This window comes from Ceratina calcarata, unplaced genomic scaffold, assembly GCF_001652005.2.
Source record: "Ceratina calcarata isolate Rehan_Ccalc_2016 unplaced genomic scaffold, ASM165200v1 scaffold422.2, whole genome shotgun sequence".
NCBI classification, from domain to species: domain Eukaryota; kingdom Metazoa; phylum Arthropoda; class Insecta; order Hymenoptera; family Apidae; genus Ceratina; species Ceratina calcarata.
In genome coordinates this window covers 288,586-306,671 of record NW_017165837.1, presented here as the reverse complement: position 1 = coordinate 306,671, position 18,086 = coordinate 288,586, and the positions used below count along the sequence as shown (strand labels likewise).

The 18,086-nt window shown below is 48.2% G+C and overlaps 2 protein-coding genes across 2 annotated transcripts in view; both read right to left on the bottom strand.

Moving 5' to 3' along the window:
- Nucleotides 1-18,086, bottom strand: part of bru3 (CUGBP Elav-like family member bruno 3) — a 547,126-nt gene that overhangs the window by 510,241 nt on the left and 18,799 nt on the right. The gene's annotated exons all lie outside the window — the stretch shown is intronic.
- LOC108626596 (CUGBP Elav-like family member 5) lies at nucleotides 76-1,471 on the bottom strand. Its single transcript, XM_018027334.1, has 2 exons — nucleotides 1,294-1,471; nucleotides 76-221 (listed from the first exon to the last, which is right to left on the bottom strand). Exons 1-2 carry the CDS (start codon nucleotides 1,469-1,471, stop codon nucleotides 76-78), a joined length of 324 nt encoding a protein of 107 aa, XP_017882823.1.

Sequence of the window (18,086 nt, the reverse complement as noted above, 5' to 3'; positions counted from 1 at the left end):
CGGGGATACCGTCGATGCGCCGAAATTCCGAATAAAATCGGTCCAAGCCGCAGGCTTCTCCGACTGATGCACAATTCATGAAGACAATCCGCACAGCTCCCCGAACATTGTCTCATTTTTCCAAATGCCTTTATAAAATCCCGAAGCACACAGGCTGCGCGTCACCAGAACTTCCTTCTCGGTCGCCTGCAGCTCTCGCCCCTTGAGCATCCCTCTCTTCGCTTATACGGAAAAGGTATCGCATAACCGACCCCGTCGTAATTCGAGCGGTCGGGATCGAGTGGAGGCATTAGATACCTTGCCGCTGTGAAAAGAGGTTGCTGGTGGCGACCGGTGACCGGTGACCGGTGACGTCAGTGTTAAAGTCCCCGTTTCCGGGGGAGTTTCCGCCGCGGAAACGGCACGAAACGGTCGTGAACGTTGTTCCATTGTATCAGGTTTGCCGGCGTCTGGTGCACCGCGATGTTCGAGGAAGGGAAGAGATCGCTCACCTCGCCCGACCCACCCCCTTTTCGGGGTGAGAAGGAGAGGTTACCGAGGGTGGATAGGGAGGCTTACGGCCGGCCAACAAAGGCCGTCGATCGTCGACGTCGGCTCATCCTCTCGGCGATCGACGTGAATGCCCGCGAAATTTATTGTTTCACCGGCTTAGTCCGCTCTTCTGCGCCCCCGCCCCCGCCCCCGCCCCCCCTGCGCATCGCCTACCAACCCTTTTCTCCTTTTTCTCCCTCTTTCAACTCCACCGCGAGCGCCCCTTCCTTCTCGCACTCGCGATCACCTCCTCCTGCACGCGTCCCCCCTATCCTCGGCCAGAGAGATGCCACGCCATACATCGCGTCGCGTGAGAGACAAAAGAATAAATCCTGATTAATCTCTCAGTCGCGTTTCGAAAGCTACCACGCCGACGATACGACGTATAATGCGTCGTCCGTCCTCCGTACAATGCGACGGGCGCCGTTCTCCACTGCGATACACATCGCCCACCTACCAACCGCCCAGTTCCTCTCCCGTCCTGCCATCGACGAACGCGCAGGTTCGCTATCAAACGAAAGTGCTTCGTTTCGCGCTTATCTTAGTCGAACGTATGAAATGGATCGCGAGTCGGCGCAAGTTATCGATAGTTATTATTGCAATGGTATTTACGGCCGTTGGTTTTGCATCGCGCTATTGTTACACCTGCCCGTTTCACCAAATGTGAAGCAGGCAAATACGGACAGAAATAATTCTCGATTCGTTTCCAGAAATTGAAATAAAATCCTGCCGAACCGGACGATAACCCTTTTCTTCACTCACCCTTGTGCATCCCGGTGTACTTGTCCTTCAGCACGGTAAACTCATAAATTTTCCCGAATTCCTCGAACATCGGTCGTAACGCGTCCTCCTCGAGGTGACGCGGTATCTGCCCGATGAACAGTTTGATGGCGCCGTCTCCGTTGCTGGAGGATGGCGACGACGAGACCGGTATCAACATCTCCGCGCGCAGCAGCTATAGTCCGCCTTGTGACACACTCACCCTCTCCCGTGTCCGCGCGCGTCAAAACTCGTATTCGTATGTGTCGACGACCTTGGACCCTGTCTCGCGGCGCGGATCGATCGCGTCCAGCACGTGTTTCCGAGTATAAAAAAAAGGGCTTCGCGATTACTTATCGCGTCGCGCATAAACCACGACCGGCGGCGCTGGTAAAGTCAGTGGGCAGTTGACACGTGAGGCGGGGGTCGGGCGGCGGCTTCACGAAGGTGCTCGTTAACTGTCGTCACCGGGGGTAACCGACCGGGTACCGAACGGGGGCGCGGGGTGGTTGTTGCGGTGGCGAGAGCGTGAAACGGAGGCGTTATTTGCCGAAAGCGGAGTCCCGACGAATAGCGAGGTGGCAGGGAGAGGTCGGTAGGACGAGTAAAGGGGATGAGGGCGAGAGTAGTGGAAGAGGAGGAGCAGCCAGGAGGTCCGGTTTTAATCAGGAGCTCGATAAAAAATACACGATAGCGTAATCTTCGTTGGAACGGAAAACAGAGTGACGTGGGGAAGGGTGACAGGACTGAGAGGGAAGAAGGAGCAAGATAGGAAGAGCGTGGGTGGGGTGGGAAGCGGCTAATGCGGCTCGTGCACGGGAAAGCGAATACTTAACGAGAAAGAGGGTGAAATAAAGGAAGCCGGTGGAAGTGGTAGTGGACGATGCCGCTCGCACGCAACGATGAATGGCTTTCGAAACGTATTAGGAGAGAGAGAGAGAGAGAGAGAGAGAGACCTTTGAAAAAAATATCTTCCGTACGGGCAAATTAAGTGCGTGCCACGTCGTTCGTGATCGCGATGGGTACACGATGGTGATCGTCGCGTGGTCTTTAATGCTCGCGTATGACCGATCGGGGGATACGCGATGTCCGTGCGCCTGCACTCGTGCCGATTACTAACGGTTACACGTTTTACAATTGTACAAGTAGCGACTCGATACGATGCTTATCGAACCGCCGGCTCAAATCGATAAATGCGCTTGCTGAGTAATGTCCGCGGCCGCGTGTGCATGAACACCAGTTGCTCGGATAGTCCTCAGGTAAGGATATTATAGAAAAGTTCTCCGGTCACAGGTGAATATTCTAAACACCGATTTACACGCCGGTTAAATAATTCTACACCTATAAATATGAGTGCAACGTGGAGAATGATTAACAGTAACACTTAGATAGACGCCGATCACGATACCGCACTTTCACCAGACAAATACCACTTCGTTGACGAGGTGAACACAACTGGTAACTTAATCAATTATTTCCCAAGTCTCGTATCGTATTAATTTTCGTATAATACCACGTTAAATGCGATTCAAACTTTTTATCCTGATAACTTAACGACTTCCTTACCAACTACCCAGTCTACTCGAACAACTCGAAACTATCTGATGACGATAAAACAAAATCCTTTAACCGCGCTACTTTCCGTAACAGCGAAAGTCTTTGTGCTCTACGGGCGAACTGTTTTGTACAAAAATAGGAAACGAATCTTAAGCTAAACGATCACAAGCACAGCACGTTCACGATCACGAGGAGAACAGGACTACGACACAGCGCACGAGACACTAAACAATACTGGTGGTTGAACGACCCTCAGCTTGATCCGCACCACGCGTCCTGACGCCATCGTCCACCGGGAAATTACACGCACCCTTCCCCTCCTACGAGCCACCCCAACGACGTCACCCTATCTCAATATACGAGGGGTGCACCACCCTTATCGAGTCTTTGCCGGGCACGAGGGCGTCTTTGCGCCCTCTTATTAGCCTAGCCAACGGCAGCCTCCGCGTCGACCATTTCCATGGATCGTCCTTAACCTCTGCTGCCCCATTCACCCGAATTCGCGTGGAAATTGGATTTCGCAAAACAACGTTACACCCTACGCCGTGTCGCGCTGTGGATAGTTGCCTTAAACTCGTTTCCGCCGGCGAACTGCAAATAGCCTCGAACATTTTAAATTAAACGCGTCATCTCGAATATTTTACACTCTCAGAGGAGTGACCTTTTCTCTTCCCTCCTAGCTCTTATAAATTCATGATAAATTTCCAGTGTTCAGTATATAAATATAAATTCTATGTCGTTCGAAATAAGATTAGAAGAGAATTTAATTAATTATACGTAAAAATAATATAAACAGGCGAAACATGGAAGAAATCTAAGCAATGTGTTTCGATGCAGTTTTGCGAGTGTGTACTGCAAGGGGGGTATCCGATGTAGTGGGTAGCCACTCTAGGGGCTTGGTGAGCTGAGTCATCGCCTCGTGCGATACTCGATCGCATCATACTTGGCCGCCGCACGTGTGTGCACACAATTAAACAGCTGTGCGTACACGCACACGTCATCCCACAGGACACCCTAGTCTCAGCGATTTCTGAACTCCAAAATTTTACACGTACATCGCTTCGTGATCGAATTTTGAAAACGACTATTATTTAATATTAATCAATAGGAAATTCTGATTAAAAACGTTGATTGTGTAAAATTGTTTGTCCTTTAGAACTGTTTTAAAGAAGTCGTGTTTCGTAACCTTGGCGCGATATTATCTGCTGTAATTTTTCACAGGAGAAGATCTGTTGGCGACGATATAAGAAACAACGGCGTGCATACGTATCAGGAAATTTAATTTCGACATACATACGCGCTCAGTTTTGCGTTTTATCGACCGATCCTATGGAAAGACGCGCGGTCCACAATGTTAATGTAGGTTAAGGATAGAAAGAAATACACCCTGGTGTGCCGTGGAAAAGTGCAGCGTGCGCCAGGACTGCCGCGTAAGTATTACGTTTGCACATTCCTACCAAACTGACAAAATGCCCTTTGTTCCGAGACTGAAGAGAGCCGAGTTCTCCTAGTTTTACAGAATGTAAAGCATCGTCTTGTTTATACGTTGCATTCACAGCGAACCGCGATAGAGAAATTCCTCTGGCTAATATTTCGCCATGCTCTCGTGTCCCTTGATGAGAAAAACACCGGCTGTGTTTTAATAATGCAGCCGCAAGAAAACCTACTCCGTGACACGCGAAAATTGTGCATTACACGATTAGAGAATTAGAGTGTCTTTTATTTGCATCGTCTTCCCGTTTAAACGTCACCGCGAAGCTCCGATGAATTAATTGTTATTTCCCGTCGATGGAACGCGGATAACGCGATTCTCCATGTAATTCATATTTCGTTTTTAAAGGAAAGAAGAAAGGAGATGAGAACGGTGTTTCGGCAAAGGTCGGAGTGCGGGAGATGAACTCGACGACGTCGACGTGATTTATGGCCAGAGGAAATTGCCCGAAAGTATACGAATTTCTCGTCGAAGGACGAAACTACAAAACGTGATCCATGAAAAGCAGGGTATCGACCATGGATAACATTAGAAGGATGGCAAGAAATACAAACGAGCTTCTAGATACGGGATAGAAATGAGTTTCCATTCTTACGTACACGCGCACTCCGGTTACCCGCGGTTTTACACGGACGATCGCAGAAAAATCGGTACTAAGAAAACAGTTTCTGAATATAGGGTTTCGAGATGGCCGAACGGCAATCGAGTCGTTTTTCAGGAGAAACTACTCCCCGACAGAATTAATCACGCTTTTCTTTCCCCGTCGCTAGTTTCCTTGTATGGGGGGGAGGAGGAGGAGGGGCACTCTCGTATCGTTAACTCCGTGACAAGAAATATTTCAACGGGTTCCGAAGAATGCGAACTGTACCAACTAGCCAGACCCGCTGTTAACAATCTTCTTCGTTATTGCTAGATACACCGACGTAAGACTAGCAAACAAAAAAGAGTAAAACCGCAACCGTGCAAGATTTATATTAGCACGGGTTCATTCTTGTCACTATCACGCCGCATATTTTCGAGCAGATCGATGTTCGAGAACCATCTCGTATCCCCTGAACTGCATCCCTTGCCATTTACCCAGGAAACATACCCAAAAAATATAACCCACCGGTATCTGACGCGCATGTCCTAGAAACCCTACCAGCAATAATTCACGCACGGAGGATGCTCTTACCTCGATACCCTTGGCCCGAGAGCGTACATGTATGCCGGTATGTATCGCGAGTATCGGCCAGTTTCTTCCTGCGAGCGGGCTGCCGTGTATGCGGCTCGTTCCGCAACAGACTCGTGTCCACGTATACAAGAATGTATGCGCAAGTATGATATAACTCACGGTAAAGTTCCAGGCCACTTGTGCCGCGTAAATTATTAAGCATGTGTTGCCTCTGCCTCGACTGGGAGGGGAAAAGGAGCCGAGACTAGCGGATACAGCGAGAGGACGAAAGGTCAGAGAATCACGCGGAGAGACTCTCAAGGAAGAGAGAGAGAATAACGTAACCGTGCGGTTTCCGTTTTGACCTCTTTGCCGATCTCTCTCCCTCTCTCCCTCTCTCTATGTTCCTTTCTTTCCTTCTTCGGGATGGAGCACCATTGTAATGCCACGTAATGCAATGCAATGCGATCTAAGTGAACTTTGGCCGGGTCGAGCGCATGCATATTAGCCTCATCGCCAAGTAGCAGCAGCACTGCCACAACCATCTCTTGCGTATCCTCCTGCCCACCTACTACCCCGCCCCCCCATCCCCCTCTGATTCTGACCCCTTGCTCTCGTTCGCGCGTACGCCGCGCACTCACACTCCCCCCGTTCACTGGCGCTATACTCCTCGCTCGGTCCTCCGTACCGAGGTACCATCCCGACTCTCATCTAAGGCCGACTTTAATGCACGAGGGTGCCATGGGATTTGCCGGATTAGCACCGAGAATTAGCAAGCAGATGCGGCAAGATGCTACCCGCCTCCGACATCCCGAAAATTATTTGTCGCTTCGTCGCTCTGCTTGCTCTCACGCATATGTTCACTGTTATTAGAAACAGTTTAAACCCTCGCGCCGCGGCATTATATTCATATGCTAATGCGATACGACGTCGGATAACGGGAGAACTTTAAATTCGAGATTTCACGCAGATAAGAAGTTATTTATTCAGATTATATTATGCCGCGCCCAGTTTCATTGATTTCATATGCATTTCTTAATTTTCTAAACTCTATAATTCAATGGTTGTTGCTGTAAATCTGTTTCGACGTCACTTATTATTGTAACATGACATTTGGTGATTTTGCACAGTAACAGAAATGAATATGCAACGATCTCCGTTCCCGTAGACCGTGATATCAATCTAATTTGTAAGATACCTTTCTCAGTAGATTGGGACTAATAGGATTAAAGCGTCGAACGGGTCTATTCGTCTATTCTTGTTACAATTCCGGTGAGAGCTTTTACGGTATTGTTTTGCGCGCGGCCTTTTCGTTAAGACGAGTGGCACCTTTGCAGCGAGAGCACGCATTTCTTCTGTCGCCTCTCGGTTTTTTCTTCGCATGTTGATTTACCGCCGGTAATTCCGTTAAGAGGACCGAGTCGCCGATTTACGACTGGTCGAATGTCCTTAATTCACTTTTCTCCACGTGTTACCCCCCAGTCTCCGTACGAACCTCGATTTCTCGCGATGTATATCTTTGTTATCAAGTAATACCGATTAGTTAAAAATGATGCATGATGATGTCTTGAAGACACATGCGACATGTGCCCGTCGAATTCAAATCCCGTTGGAAATTTCACGTTTTCATGCATTCGTCAAGAAAATTTCTTATGACGTTAAAAGGAAGCAATTCTAGAAAACTGAAAACTATACTTTGTACGATTTTTTAAAATCATTTGTATTTTACGCGACAAAAGACGAATCGATATTACCAATTTCTCGATGACCGAGCTCCCTCCTCTGCGAGAGAAAGGACCGCGGTATAAATTTGTCATTGGTCATTTCACCAATGCACACACTTGGACATTTGAAAATTGTTTGAACAAAACCACCGTGGCTACGCGCAGTATTCGCGTGCTTTGATAACCATACACCCGCAATATGGCGGTTACGTTAACAGAACGCTTCTGTATGCCGCGCCCAAACGACAAATATTTATGTATTCTTGATGACATGGTGATCGGGCGGCCAACTACCAATCAATTAACTTCGTTTCTATCCGAAAAAAAATAGAACCGTCTACACGTATTGTATTTGAGCATAACAACGAGTACAAAATTTCTCGAAAAATGATCGGTTACTGGGTCAGCGTAAAGTTTCGACAGTAATCAGAACCATAATTATTATACCAACAACTTTATCTTCTTATTTACAGCGAGCAATCAATTTGGCTGATGCTGTTTATAATTAAATCAGAAATTAAATTACGGTTGCCTATGCACATATAATTACAGTAGACCTATAATTGGAAACGAGAATGCACTTATAGGGTATAATTACGTGTGCATAATATACTCGTTGAAATGCAAAATCCCTTATTAAGGTTTCGCGTACGATTAATTTCGAATCAAATTTATTGTTAAATATAACATGTAGTTGCACTTTTAATTATAAACTGATCTATTACTAGTGAACTGTTCTCAGTTCTGCTACGATCATCAGATAACACATTTTGCACTCGACCTCTGTCTATATGTAATGAAAAACAGAACTGAGTAGCTTGAAACGAGTTTCAGATTCTTTCGTACGGGTAAGTTGGAACATTTCGAAATTCCGGCATTCAAAACTCTCGCCGCGTGCTTTCTAATTTCCGATCGCTCCTCCTTACCTATTCCTACGCCGAACTCCGAACATTTCGCAAGAGCTTGCACGGCAACGCGCAATCTAGATAGCGAACAACAGCAGTAGCAACTTCGGTAAACCTTGAGTACAAGCCTCTATCCTGACTTATATTAGAAGCGAGAAGTATCATGCTTTGAGAATAAATAAAATCGATCGTAACGAAGATTCTTTAATTAGAAAGTTTAACAGACGCGAAACGTTCTAAGCTTTCCAACTAAAACTTTAAACGCTGTGAGATCAAAAGTTTCTCGGATATTATATCTAGTATAACAGTTATGTTACTCGTTTAGATTTTGCCTATGCACAGTCAATAGGACACAATTGGAAGTTACAGGTCGTGGCTGTCAACGAGAGAGTATCGCTTATTAATTTCGCATTTGGCAACATTTAGAGGGGATGTCAACGTCTGGCACGTAATTGAAGTCCAGACTATCTGATTTACGAAAAATATTCCCGCGTTCAAAAAATAAGTGACTGACCCGTCGCGAAAAGTCATTACATCAGTCAAATGCTCGACCCCGAAGAAACTCTGCAGACGAAAACTGTCCAGTTTTCATTTCACGATTTAATAAGATTTGAGGCAGCAAAAAATAGGATGACTCAAATAGGAAACACTGGCTTGGTTACAAGCCGGTCTTCTACCTATCCGCTTATGCCATTCTACATACGTATATACATACGAGTTACTCCACTTTTCACGTTTCCAAAACTCTGAATCATTTATCCGTGCTCAGCCGTGCATGCTTTGCTACCCTCTGCTACGCTTCCGTCTGGCAGCGGCCCTCAGGGACGCGAAGAGATGCAACAACTAAGGTTCGTGCACATCGTAACACATTCGTCTTCCAACGGAACACGCTGCCCTGAGACTTGGAACAACAACCGCAGAGAAAGGTCGGGCCGCGTTTAGAATTACCATTAGGTGCCGTTAGCGGAGCATCCTGTTGTTTCGTCACGGATGGTTATATCGGTTCCTCCTCGTTAATTCCGGCCGAGAATAATGCTTTAGGCCATCTTCGAGCGAACGACCGAGGCACGATGGGGTATACTTTAGGTCTTACATCGAATTTGCATGAAAATGATAGAAGCCACGGTTTTCAAGGATACTGCGCCGAGCATAATGGTAATATTTAGCATAACAATTGTTACTGCCAAGTAGAGAGAGGACGCGTATTTACAGGAATAACGCGATAGAAATGTAAGTCACACAATTATAAAAAAAAAAGAAGAAGAAGAAGAAGAAGGAGAAGAATCCAGGGGAGCTCCCGGCCGTTTCACTCGACCGTTCATTAAATTCGCGTCCCGCGTTTTAATGAAAGTGCATACAAAGTTACCAAACTAAAAGGGGCAAGAGGAGGCTGGAGGATCAATATTGTGAAAATGCTTTAAGGTATTTTGTTACCAGACCTAAATTAAGAAAGCACAAGGAGGGAAGAGAGGCTGAAATGAAAGTTGGTGTTACGGGCGGGGAATAAAGAGCCGTGCCGCAAATAAAAGGAGCCGAACGAGGGACAGAGAAAAATGTGGACGATGCTTCCGTCATGAAATAAGACTCCCGGCGCGGCGACAGCGACGGCGCGCACGGAGGGACGATCCTACCTGGCCGCCGTCGTTCTGACATTCTCGCGCGAAGGGTTGCACCCCCGTGTTACCGTCTACAATACAGAAGAGGGCCCTATTGTGACCTAGAAGTCAGTATCTCGGAGACCTCTCTCAGCCGGCATCCGTCAGAGCGTATTACGACCTCCCCCCCCCCTTTGCGCCAGTACTCGGTTCCTGCGCCTCTGTCTCTCTGCCACACCTCCGTTCAGAACTACCCCCATTCGTCCCGACCTCCGCAAGACAGCCATTGTGTTCCCTATTAATTACATTGCTTTACCACCCTAGCCTCGCAACGCAGGGCCTGGAGAGAGGAGCGGTTTAGGCCACGGTCTAAATACTGCGGACCGACCCGTGAGGTACAGTCTCGTCAGGATGCACGAAAACACGTTCATAGATTGTCAGTCCGGGAAATTGGCTAATTCATCAGAACGAGTTTTCCCCATTAACTCGGTTCGCCGCGATTTAATTGCTCATTTACGTAACTTCGCCCGGGGTTTGCGGAACGCCATTGAAATGGGAATTCCTTTGACGGAAACACTTTTTCCGACGATGGACCAGACCGGGGCGGGGATCGGTCGGAAAAAGTTTGATCGTTCGCCACGGACACTGTTTTATTCGAAAGAATATCGGCAGAACCGTGATTCTTGCTATAGAATAGGCGATAGTGATTCGGAATACGCAAATGCCACCCCCATCCTGACGCGGTAAGCTCGGGTCCCGACTATCGCGAACGCGACACGAATAAAATTCTCTACTTCCGTAACGGAGCAACTTTACCGAGTGAAACTAGTCGTGGAACGCGTTAGCCTGTTTTCATCCGGTAACAATAACGGAAAACTCGTTGCTTCAGACTACCATGACAGAAGGATAGTACAGGAAAGGGTGGCGCAGGCACCGGGCGCGTTCTCCAGGCGGGACACGTTGATGCTGATTCTCGCGTGTTTATCCAGCTCTCTCTAATTTATTCAATGTGTGCATTCACTTCGCATTGCCGCTCTGTACGCTCTCGTGAACGCAGTTAGGATTTAATAGCGCTCGTTTTACTGACAAACTCGCCCGTGTACAACGCTAGTGCGAAGCCGCGTTCGTGACTGGCGAAAACTGGATTAACGCCAGAAGATGTGAAACCTGGACCATTCTGATAAACCTAAACGGAACGGGGCATAGACAGGGACGGCGAGAAAAGCATCGTATACGAAATGAAATGAGAACAGTAATTCAAGATATAAAACGAACGAATCGCGGTGGCTAACTGGTAGAGAAAAGAATTCTGAGGGAGACAGAGACGGCTGGTAACTCGGACAGCTTAAGACGTAAACGAGAAAAAAATAATTTTCAGACGTCGTTAACGATATTTTATTCCGGGTATATTTATTGTCAAACGGTTTCCCGAAATACGTGATACGGAATTCGATACGCGGATTGTCGTAACTGATTTACGAGCAGCAACGGCACGGCGCCGCGGGAACTTTATGGAAGACTCGTGCATACAAAAGGTGAAAAAGAAACCAGCAGGAAAACGAACCTCGGAGTGAAATAGAAACGAGGAACGGGCACGAGACGCGCGCGGAGTTTAGAGGAAACCCGTCGACGATGCTCGGTACGCGAAGGCAGCCAGCCACATGTTGCTTTCTTTTAAACGCCAACCTTAATATCGACAAACGGGTACGAGAACAGATCTACGAACGCGACAGTAACGCGCACGTATGTCGCCAATTCTATACGCCAGCGGTTACAATCGAACGCCAGTGAACATTGTTACAGTGTCTCAGTTTTGAATTCAGATAACGTATCTCGCGCCTTCGATATCATTCTCACACCCTCGATCATTCACTGACGTACCTATCCCATCGCACGTATGTAGTTCGCGTTTCACGTTCGCTGGTGCAGCAAATATTGGCGGGCGCGATTGACCCGAAAACAGGGAAGATTCGTCCGTTTCACCGCGAACGATTATGTCTGGACGGGGTCCTGAGCAGAGGGAACATTATCCGACAGACCGGAGTGATATCGGTTTTAATGCGAGGAAGGCATTAGCATTAATTTGAGTTACCGTTTATTTATAATGGGTTAATGTTAATTTACGAAGTAGCCGGCATCGCGCCCGGGTCTGCCTGCCCTCCGAACACCGTTTCCCCCCCATCCCCCGCGCCCATCCACGACTAAAAGCATTGTTTCGAGCCGTGGTTTTGTGCTCAATTTGCATTTCCCTACTAATACATTACGGTTTATAGCCGCGCGGCAGTCGCTTTCGCGGTAAACTGCATAAAATACGGGAACTCGCTTCACATCCCGCGGTGTTAGGGCGGTGCCCTAACCGCGAACGTGTTGCTTGCGGGAAAAATGCGCAGATTTCAGCCCTTCGTCGGACGTTCCGCGAGGAGACTAAGAGCGACGGGTAACGCGAGACCCACGGATGTTGTTTCATGCGTTCTCCGCTGTCAAAAGCACACAAACTCTTGTTACTCTCGCGTAATTACCTCCATTTAAACCGTGAGTCGCACACGTCTGAACCTAATTAAACGTTACTTTTATTACTAACGTCTGCCATTGCATTTTACGGAACGCAGGCATTAAAAATGCACTGAGAGTCAATTTATGATCAGACAAAACGTGGAAACCTCCTACAATTTTACCGCATTCAACACACATTCGTAATATCTTTAAACAATAGAATGTTTTTTTTATTACATGCTGCATGCGCATTTGTGTCAGATAGAATCGACCGCGAAAAGAGATTGACCCCAAACACATTTATCTCCACTTGAGAAAAGAATGAGCGCTTGTCCTACGGGTGAGCACTTTGCTCCACGATGCCTCCTACGGACCTCTTGAACTCATCGCACATCAATATTGTCTCGTTCGAGTGGCGAACGACGACCGATCCGTTTGTCCGATAGCGGAACCGTGGAGAAACATTTGTAATCGACTGGTACGCGTTTGTTTTAAAGACGATCGAAATTTTGCGAACGGTCCCCACCCGTCATACGTTGAATTTCTTTGACTTTGCAATGGCATAACCGTTCCTCGGACGGAATTTCGAAATCCGACGAAGAATACCGATGGAATTACATGCCCGCGAGAAATTTCATCCACTAAGACGATTGGAGCGTAATAAGGCAATGGCTCATCGGGAAGCTTGTAATTTCATATCGATTGTATTAGCCGATGCACCGATTCATCACGTAGATGCAGTGCCATCTTGGAGCCAATATCCTTGCGTATAAATCACGCGTCGTCCGTTGCGGAGACAAAGACGAATCTCGACCCGATCGGCAGATGCGACCCTAAATTACTCGATACTCCCCGCAAGTTCAAATATACTGAATAGGATCTTGAACGCGGACCAACTGCTTGTCACATTCATTAGGCACGCGCGTTATACAGTCGAGAGTTCGTAATTTTATCTGATAATATATGTGTACCGTGACAGAATTTCTGCGAGCTCGCAGAAATTTTCGGTCGGTGAAAATGTCTGGCTATTACTCCGTGTCAGCGGGTACGGACACTTTGGACGTGTTCCGCCGCGCCGCTCCGTGCCCGCTCGACTTTAAAACAAGAAAATTTCGCTGTTCGCTCGCTTCTGCGAAATAAGTTCGCGGATGAAGCTCGAACGATTAACGAGACGTTCAATAAGGAGGGAACAGAAGAAGAGCGAAAGAAGAAGAAGAAGAAGAGGAAAAAAAATAAATGAACGGACAGAAACTTTCTCCACCGGCTGTCATAGAAACGTGTCGCCAGTTAGTCGACGACGCAACACTTAGATCGGTCGGGACGATTTTTGGAGCGGAAAAACATCTTCGTAGAAACAAAAGAAAAAGAGAGAGAGAGAGAGAGAGAGGAAAGTATTATATCTCCTCGCGGCTCGTCTGCCATTCCACGAAACCTCTCACCAATTTCAGCTCCATTTTCTCAAGTTGCTGCTTCTCTTTTCGGCGAACCAACCCCGTGCGCCCGTCAACCAACCCAAGAGCCATTATCGGCCAGTGTCAATATCTTGTTACCGGCATATACCGTCGCGACGGCAGCCGTCTCCTGTTTACTCTCCTGTGGCCGGCCCATTCTACCACTCGTTGCCCCGACGGCCCCTCTTCCCACGGTTTCCGACCATTATCAACGTCTCGGTAACAACCAACGAAATATTCTAAACGCGCAGAGAATTCTCCGCCAATTTCAACAGTGATCCACTTTCACAAACATTAGCAATTACTTTATCACGATTACTAATAGCCTTTAATAAGCCAAGTCGCAGATACATTGCGCTTAAATTGAAATAAGCGTTTTATTCAAAAATACGCCGTCGATTAGGACTGAGAAGCTCTTTTTCCTAATCGACAGTGAACTGATTTAATTGTTTGTTCGTAATCAGAAATCATTTTATCGTCAGCCCATGAGGTATACATTGTACTCTGATTTTTTGAGCATCTAGAACTGCACAGTCCTGGGCACTGGATATCAACCTTCCTAGTTTCGATTTTCTTACATTCACGACTGTAACCCTAGTGGATCGAAGGAAGGACACTATTGCGTGAGAAGCATGTAGATGCGATCGATAGCCGTAGGAATGCCTGCCGGATCTGTCACGCACAAAAATATTACGTCATATATCCGGGGCAGACAGGTTCCAAGGTTGTTTACGACTTACGGAATCGTTTCTAGAAGACTTTCGCGATATACGTAACCCCCGACGCGACGGGCTTAACCGGTGACGGTGGAGGCACGAAAGCGCGATCTCCAAAGTCCTCGACCGTCGATTTATTTCCTTCGCGAATCTCGGATGGTCGTTTTCACTTTATTACGGCGAGTATCGCGCGGCTGCTCGCAATGTCCGATAGACGGCCGGGATCTATAAATTTTTATGACAGTAATCAGAAACGGTGTCAGACAGCCGCTTGATATCGCACTCGTGTATAATACGAACACGATAGGGTACCCGATTACGTTCACTTTCCTATCTCCGTGTACGACTCGGGCAGATTACGCGAACCGTTATTTACGCGATCGGCGCGAAAATTCCCGACGATCTGATCTACTTACATTAGTCCCGTCATTATCGATAAAACGAAAACATTTCGAGAAGTAATTCTCCAGCCGAATGCACAAATTAATTGCATTTGACCGTTTTGCAAGCTCTGCGCTAGGTATTGTGAAATGGCCATCGTTAGACAGTTTAGTCGGGGATCTTAAAATTGAATTGAACGCAAGATTTATTACAACGATCCTTGGGACACGCGTTACGTTTCGCAACGGAGATAGTTAAGGGACAGGAACACGTGCACGTGCATAACCTGAATCCTCTTTACGCCTTCGCAAACTGGTCGTACGCGCGGGTTTTACGCTTCTTTCTCTCCTCGTATTTTTCAATTGCCCTGCTAACGAAACAGTCCCGGCGATAGCGCCGGTTTCAATAGCGTCACACAACAACCCGCATCGTGCATACCCATCTGGTGTACCGTGGTATCCCTCCCGGCCGACGGTTCGACTATACTTGTGTTTGATTAAACCCTTCGACTGCCGGCGGACGTGCACCGCTATACACACGTACAATGACGTATAAAGCTTTCGTTCAATTACCCCGACCTCTATCATTGGACCCTGATTGAACCATTCGATACCTTGGCCTCCGTTAAACGTTCAACCCGCCTGATTAGACATCGTTCTCTCTACTTCGCCGTTGATGCGCGGCTCGGTGCCGTTTCATCGGACAATAAGGTTGCACACGCTAATCGCAATAATCGTTAATAACGCGTAAATTGATTCGTCCCGTCTGACATCTGCGCGACGCTAATGGATTCGCTCAGCGACGTACAATAATTCGATCTAGGATCGTTTTCGATTGCATAGGAGGGCGCCGTGGCAGGTATTTAGATCATCGATCCCCGGGTACATCGGCGCTCCGAGCTATCCCCGGCGGACAATTTAAATTCATTTAACGACGCGACGCGAGTTCACCGTTCCCGGTTAGATGGCATCGTCCGGTGAAAAACTTGTGCTCGCACGAGTAACGGGTCGACGTCGATTAATTAAAATAGCGCGAATGCGATTTAGCTGCATAGCTGCGGCGGCCGTGGGTAGATTTTCCACGAGCGGCACCACGGACTCTCTTCTGGCCATTCGTTCCTCCACGTCGACGCGACCCTCTTCCCCGTCGCCTGGTATATACCGACCAACCCACCCGTGCTCGGCGTCCCTTTACAACCTCCCTCTGTTCCCGACCCTCCGTCATCCATCCCCTCCTCCTCGGCCCTCACGACCCAGACTCGCGAGACCATTCGGCGTGGTTTACGCGTCCGGCATTCAGATGACCGCATTCGCACGAGCCGAGGAATGTCCAACAATATCCGCATGGCTACGGTCACCGGCGACGAGGCTGCAGCGCGGAATTCGCTCGCTAATTTCGTTTTTTCCACTCCTCCGTCATGCGCCGGACCCGGCAACATGTTATTGCGTCCCTGCGTCCTCCGCCCCCGCGCCCTTTCGCGTCACCGATCGTACGTTTCCACGGTATATACCGGACCGAGCCCGCTTCCATTAATCGGCCCTCCGACCCCGCGTTCTATCAATGAACTCGATCAAACTGTTTAGGCACGAACCGGGCGGTCAGAAAATCCGAACTTCCAATTCTTAAACAAGGAGGAAATTGTTTCCCCGTCCCATCACGGCGGTCCGTGTAACGAAGGCACCGTGCTTTCGGTTCAATTACAATTACACGCGTTTACATTGCAAAACTGGTTACATAAAACAGACACCGCGATTGTGATAAAATATTTAAATCTCAAAGTAATAAAAATGCGTTTCACTCTTATTCAATGAGAACAGTGCGTCGATCACGTAACGCGCAATATTTCAGTTCGACTATCTTTTAGGTAAATTCGCGTACAGATCAAGACCGGTGGGTTGGGTACGATGGATCGCTTAGAATTCGAAAGTTACATGAATGAATCGGCGCGGGATCTCGTCAATCTGCGATTCGAACGCGGCGGGGGTGGATATCGTTTGGGTCGGGAGAAGCGGCGGCGGCGGCCCGTTTAATCCTTTTTCCGAATCTGCGGAGTTAAAAGCACCGTGGAACACTCGTCCTGCAGGACGAGTGTGGAATTCGAAAGATAAGCAGCAGCATAACTTCCCGTCGGGCGACGTAACTCAGCCGACCGCCAACCACGGATCGTTATGCGTCCCCCGTCGCTCGTAACGCAACTATCTCGAAACTTGTTTTTCTCCTTTATTTTAATAGGTCCCGCCGTCTCTTCTTCCTTTTATCTCGCATTCGACGCGCTCCCCGGCGGCTAATTCGCCAACGAAGAAACTTCGGGGGGTCAGTAATTGATGCAAATGAACCAGCGCTGGCCCGCGCGTCCGTCGGTATCGGTTTAAATTCTTTGCAAAATTTAACGCCAACAACTGCATCTCTTAAACGGATGCGCGATCTACACAACCTACACCAGTCGATGCCTGCATAATGCATGAGGCGTTAAAAGTGCAGGTAAATCGACAATAGACAAGCGCGCGGAGGACTGGGGACGGGACCCGAGGACGTTACTTTCACAGGTGTTCCGCGCGAGAGCACGCTCGCTTGCCCGGAAAGAAAATTCGTGTTTCTCCACGCTTTAAAATTAATATCGCGGAATACATCGCAATTAAATGTTGGCGTAAATAACGGTCCGACGCACAAATTCAATTAAATGCAATGTAAATGTTCCGCCTACCGGGCAGTACCCTGCCTACCCCCCCCCCCCCCCCCCCCCCCCCCCCCCCCCCCCCCCCCCCCCCCCCCCCCCCCCCCCCCCCCCCCCCCCCCCCCCCCCCCCCCCCCCCCCCCCCCCCCCCCCCCCCCCCCCCCCCCCCCCCCCCCCCCCCCCCCCNCCCCCGTGCGCAGTGCCCGGCTCCGCTGTATGTATAAATGAACTGTTGAGCGTTTGACCGTGCTACGGCGGTTGTTCCGATTTTAGGTACGTTGCAGGTGCGCCTTCATTATTTTCATTATTGCGAACACGCGCGCCGACCGCACCTTAAAAATTTACTGGCCGTACCGATATTCGTTACAATATTCAGTAGAATATTCAAATTGTAAATCAAGCCCCGCGGCAAAATCGAATATTAATTCGGACCGGTTCAATTACCGAAGGGAAATAAATGTTCCTAACTTCACCGATGTACCTTTTGTATCCGAGCACAAAAGAAATCCCTCGAACGTTAATTACAAAGAGTTTTTCATCTCCAGATCGATTTTGTGTTATCCGGTTTCGTATTGCGGTTTGCTCGTTCGAGCATAGCCGGACGGATCTGATGCTCGAATATTAATTAATAAAACCGTTGTGCGCGGAGGCAGAA

What these genes read in the sequence shown, in the direction of transcription:
- LOC108626596 (XM_018027334.1), bottom strand. Translation starts at nt 1,471, where the DNA reads ATGTTGATACCGGTCTCGTCGTCGCCATCCTCCAGCAACGGAGACGGC. An exon ending in GTACACCGGGATGCACAAGG is followed by an intron (nt 222 to 1,293) that starts GTGAGTGAAGAA and finishes TTTCCGTATAAG; the next exon opens with CGAAGAGAGGGATGCTCAAG.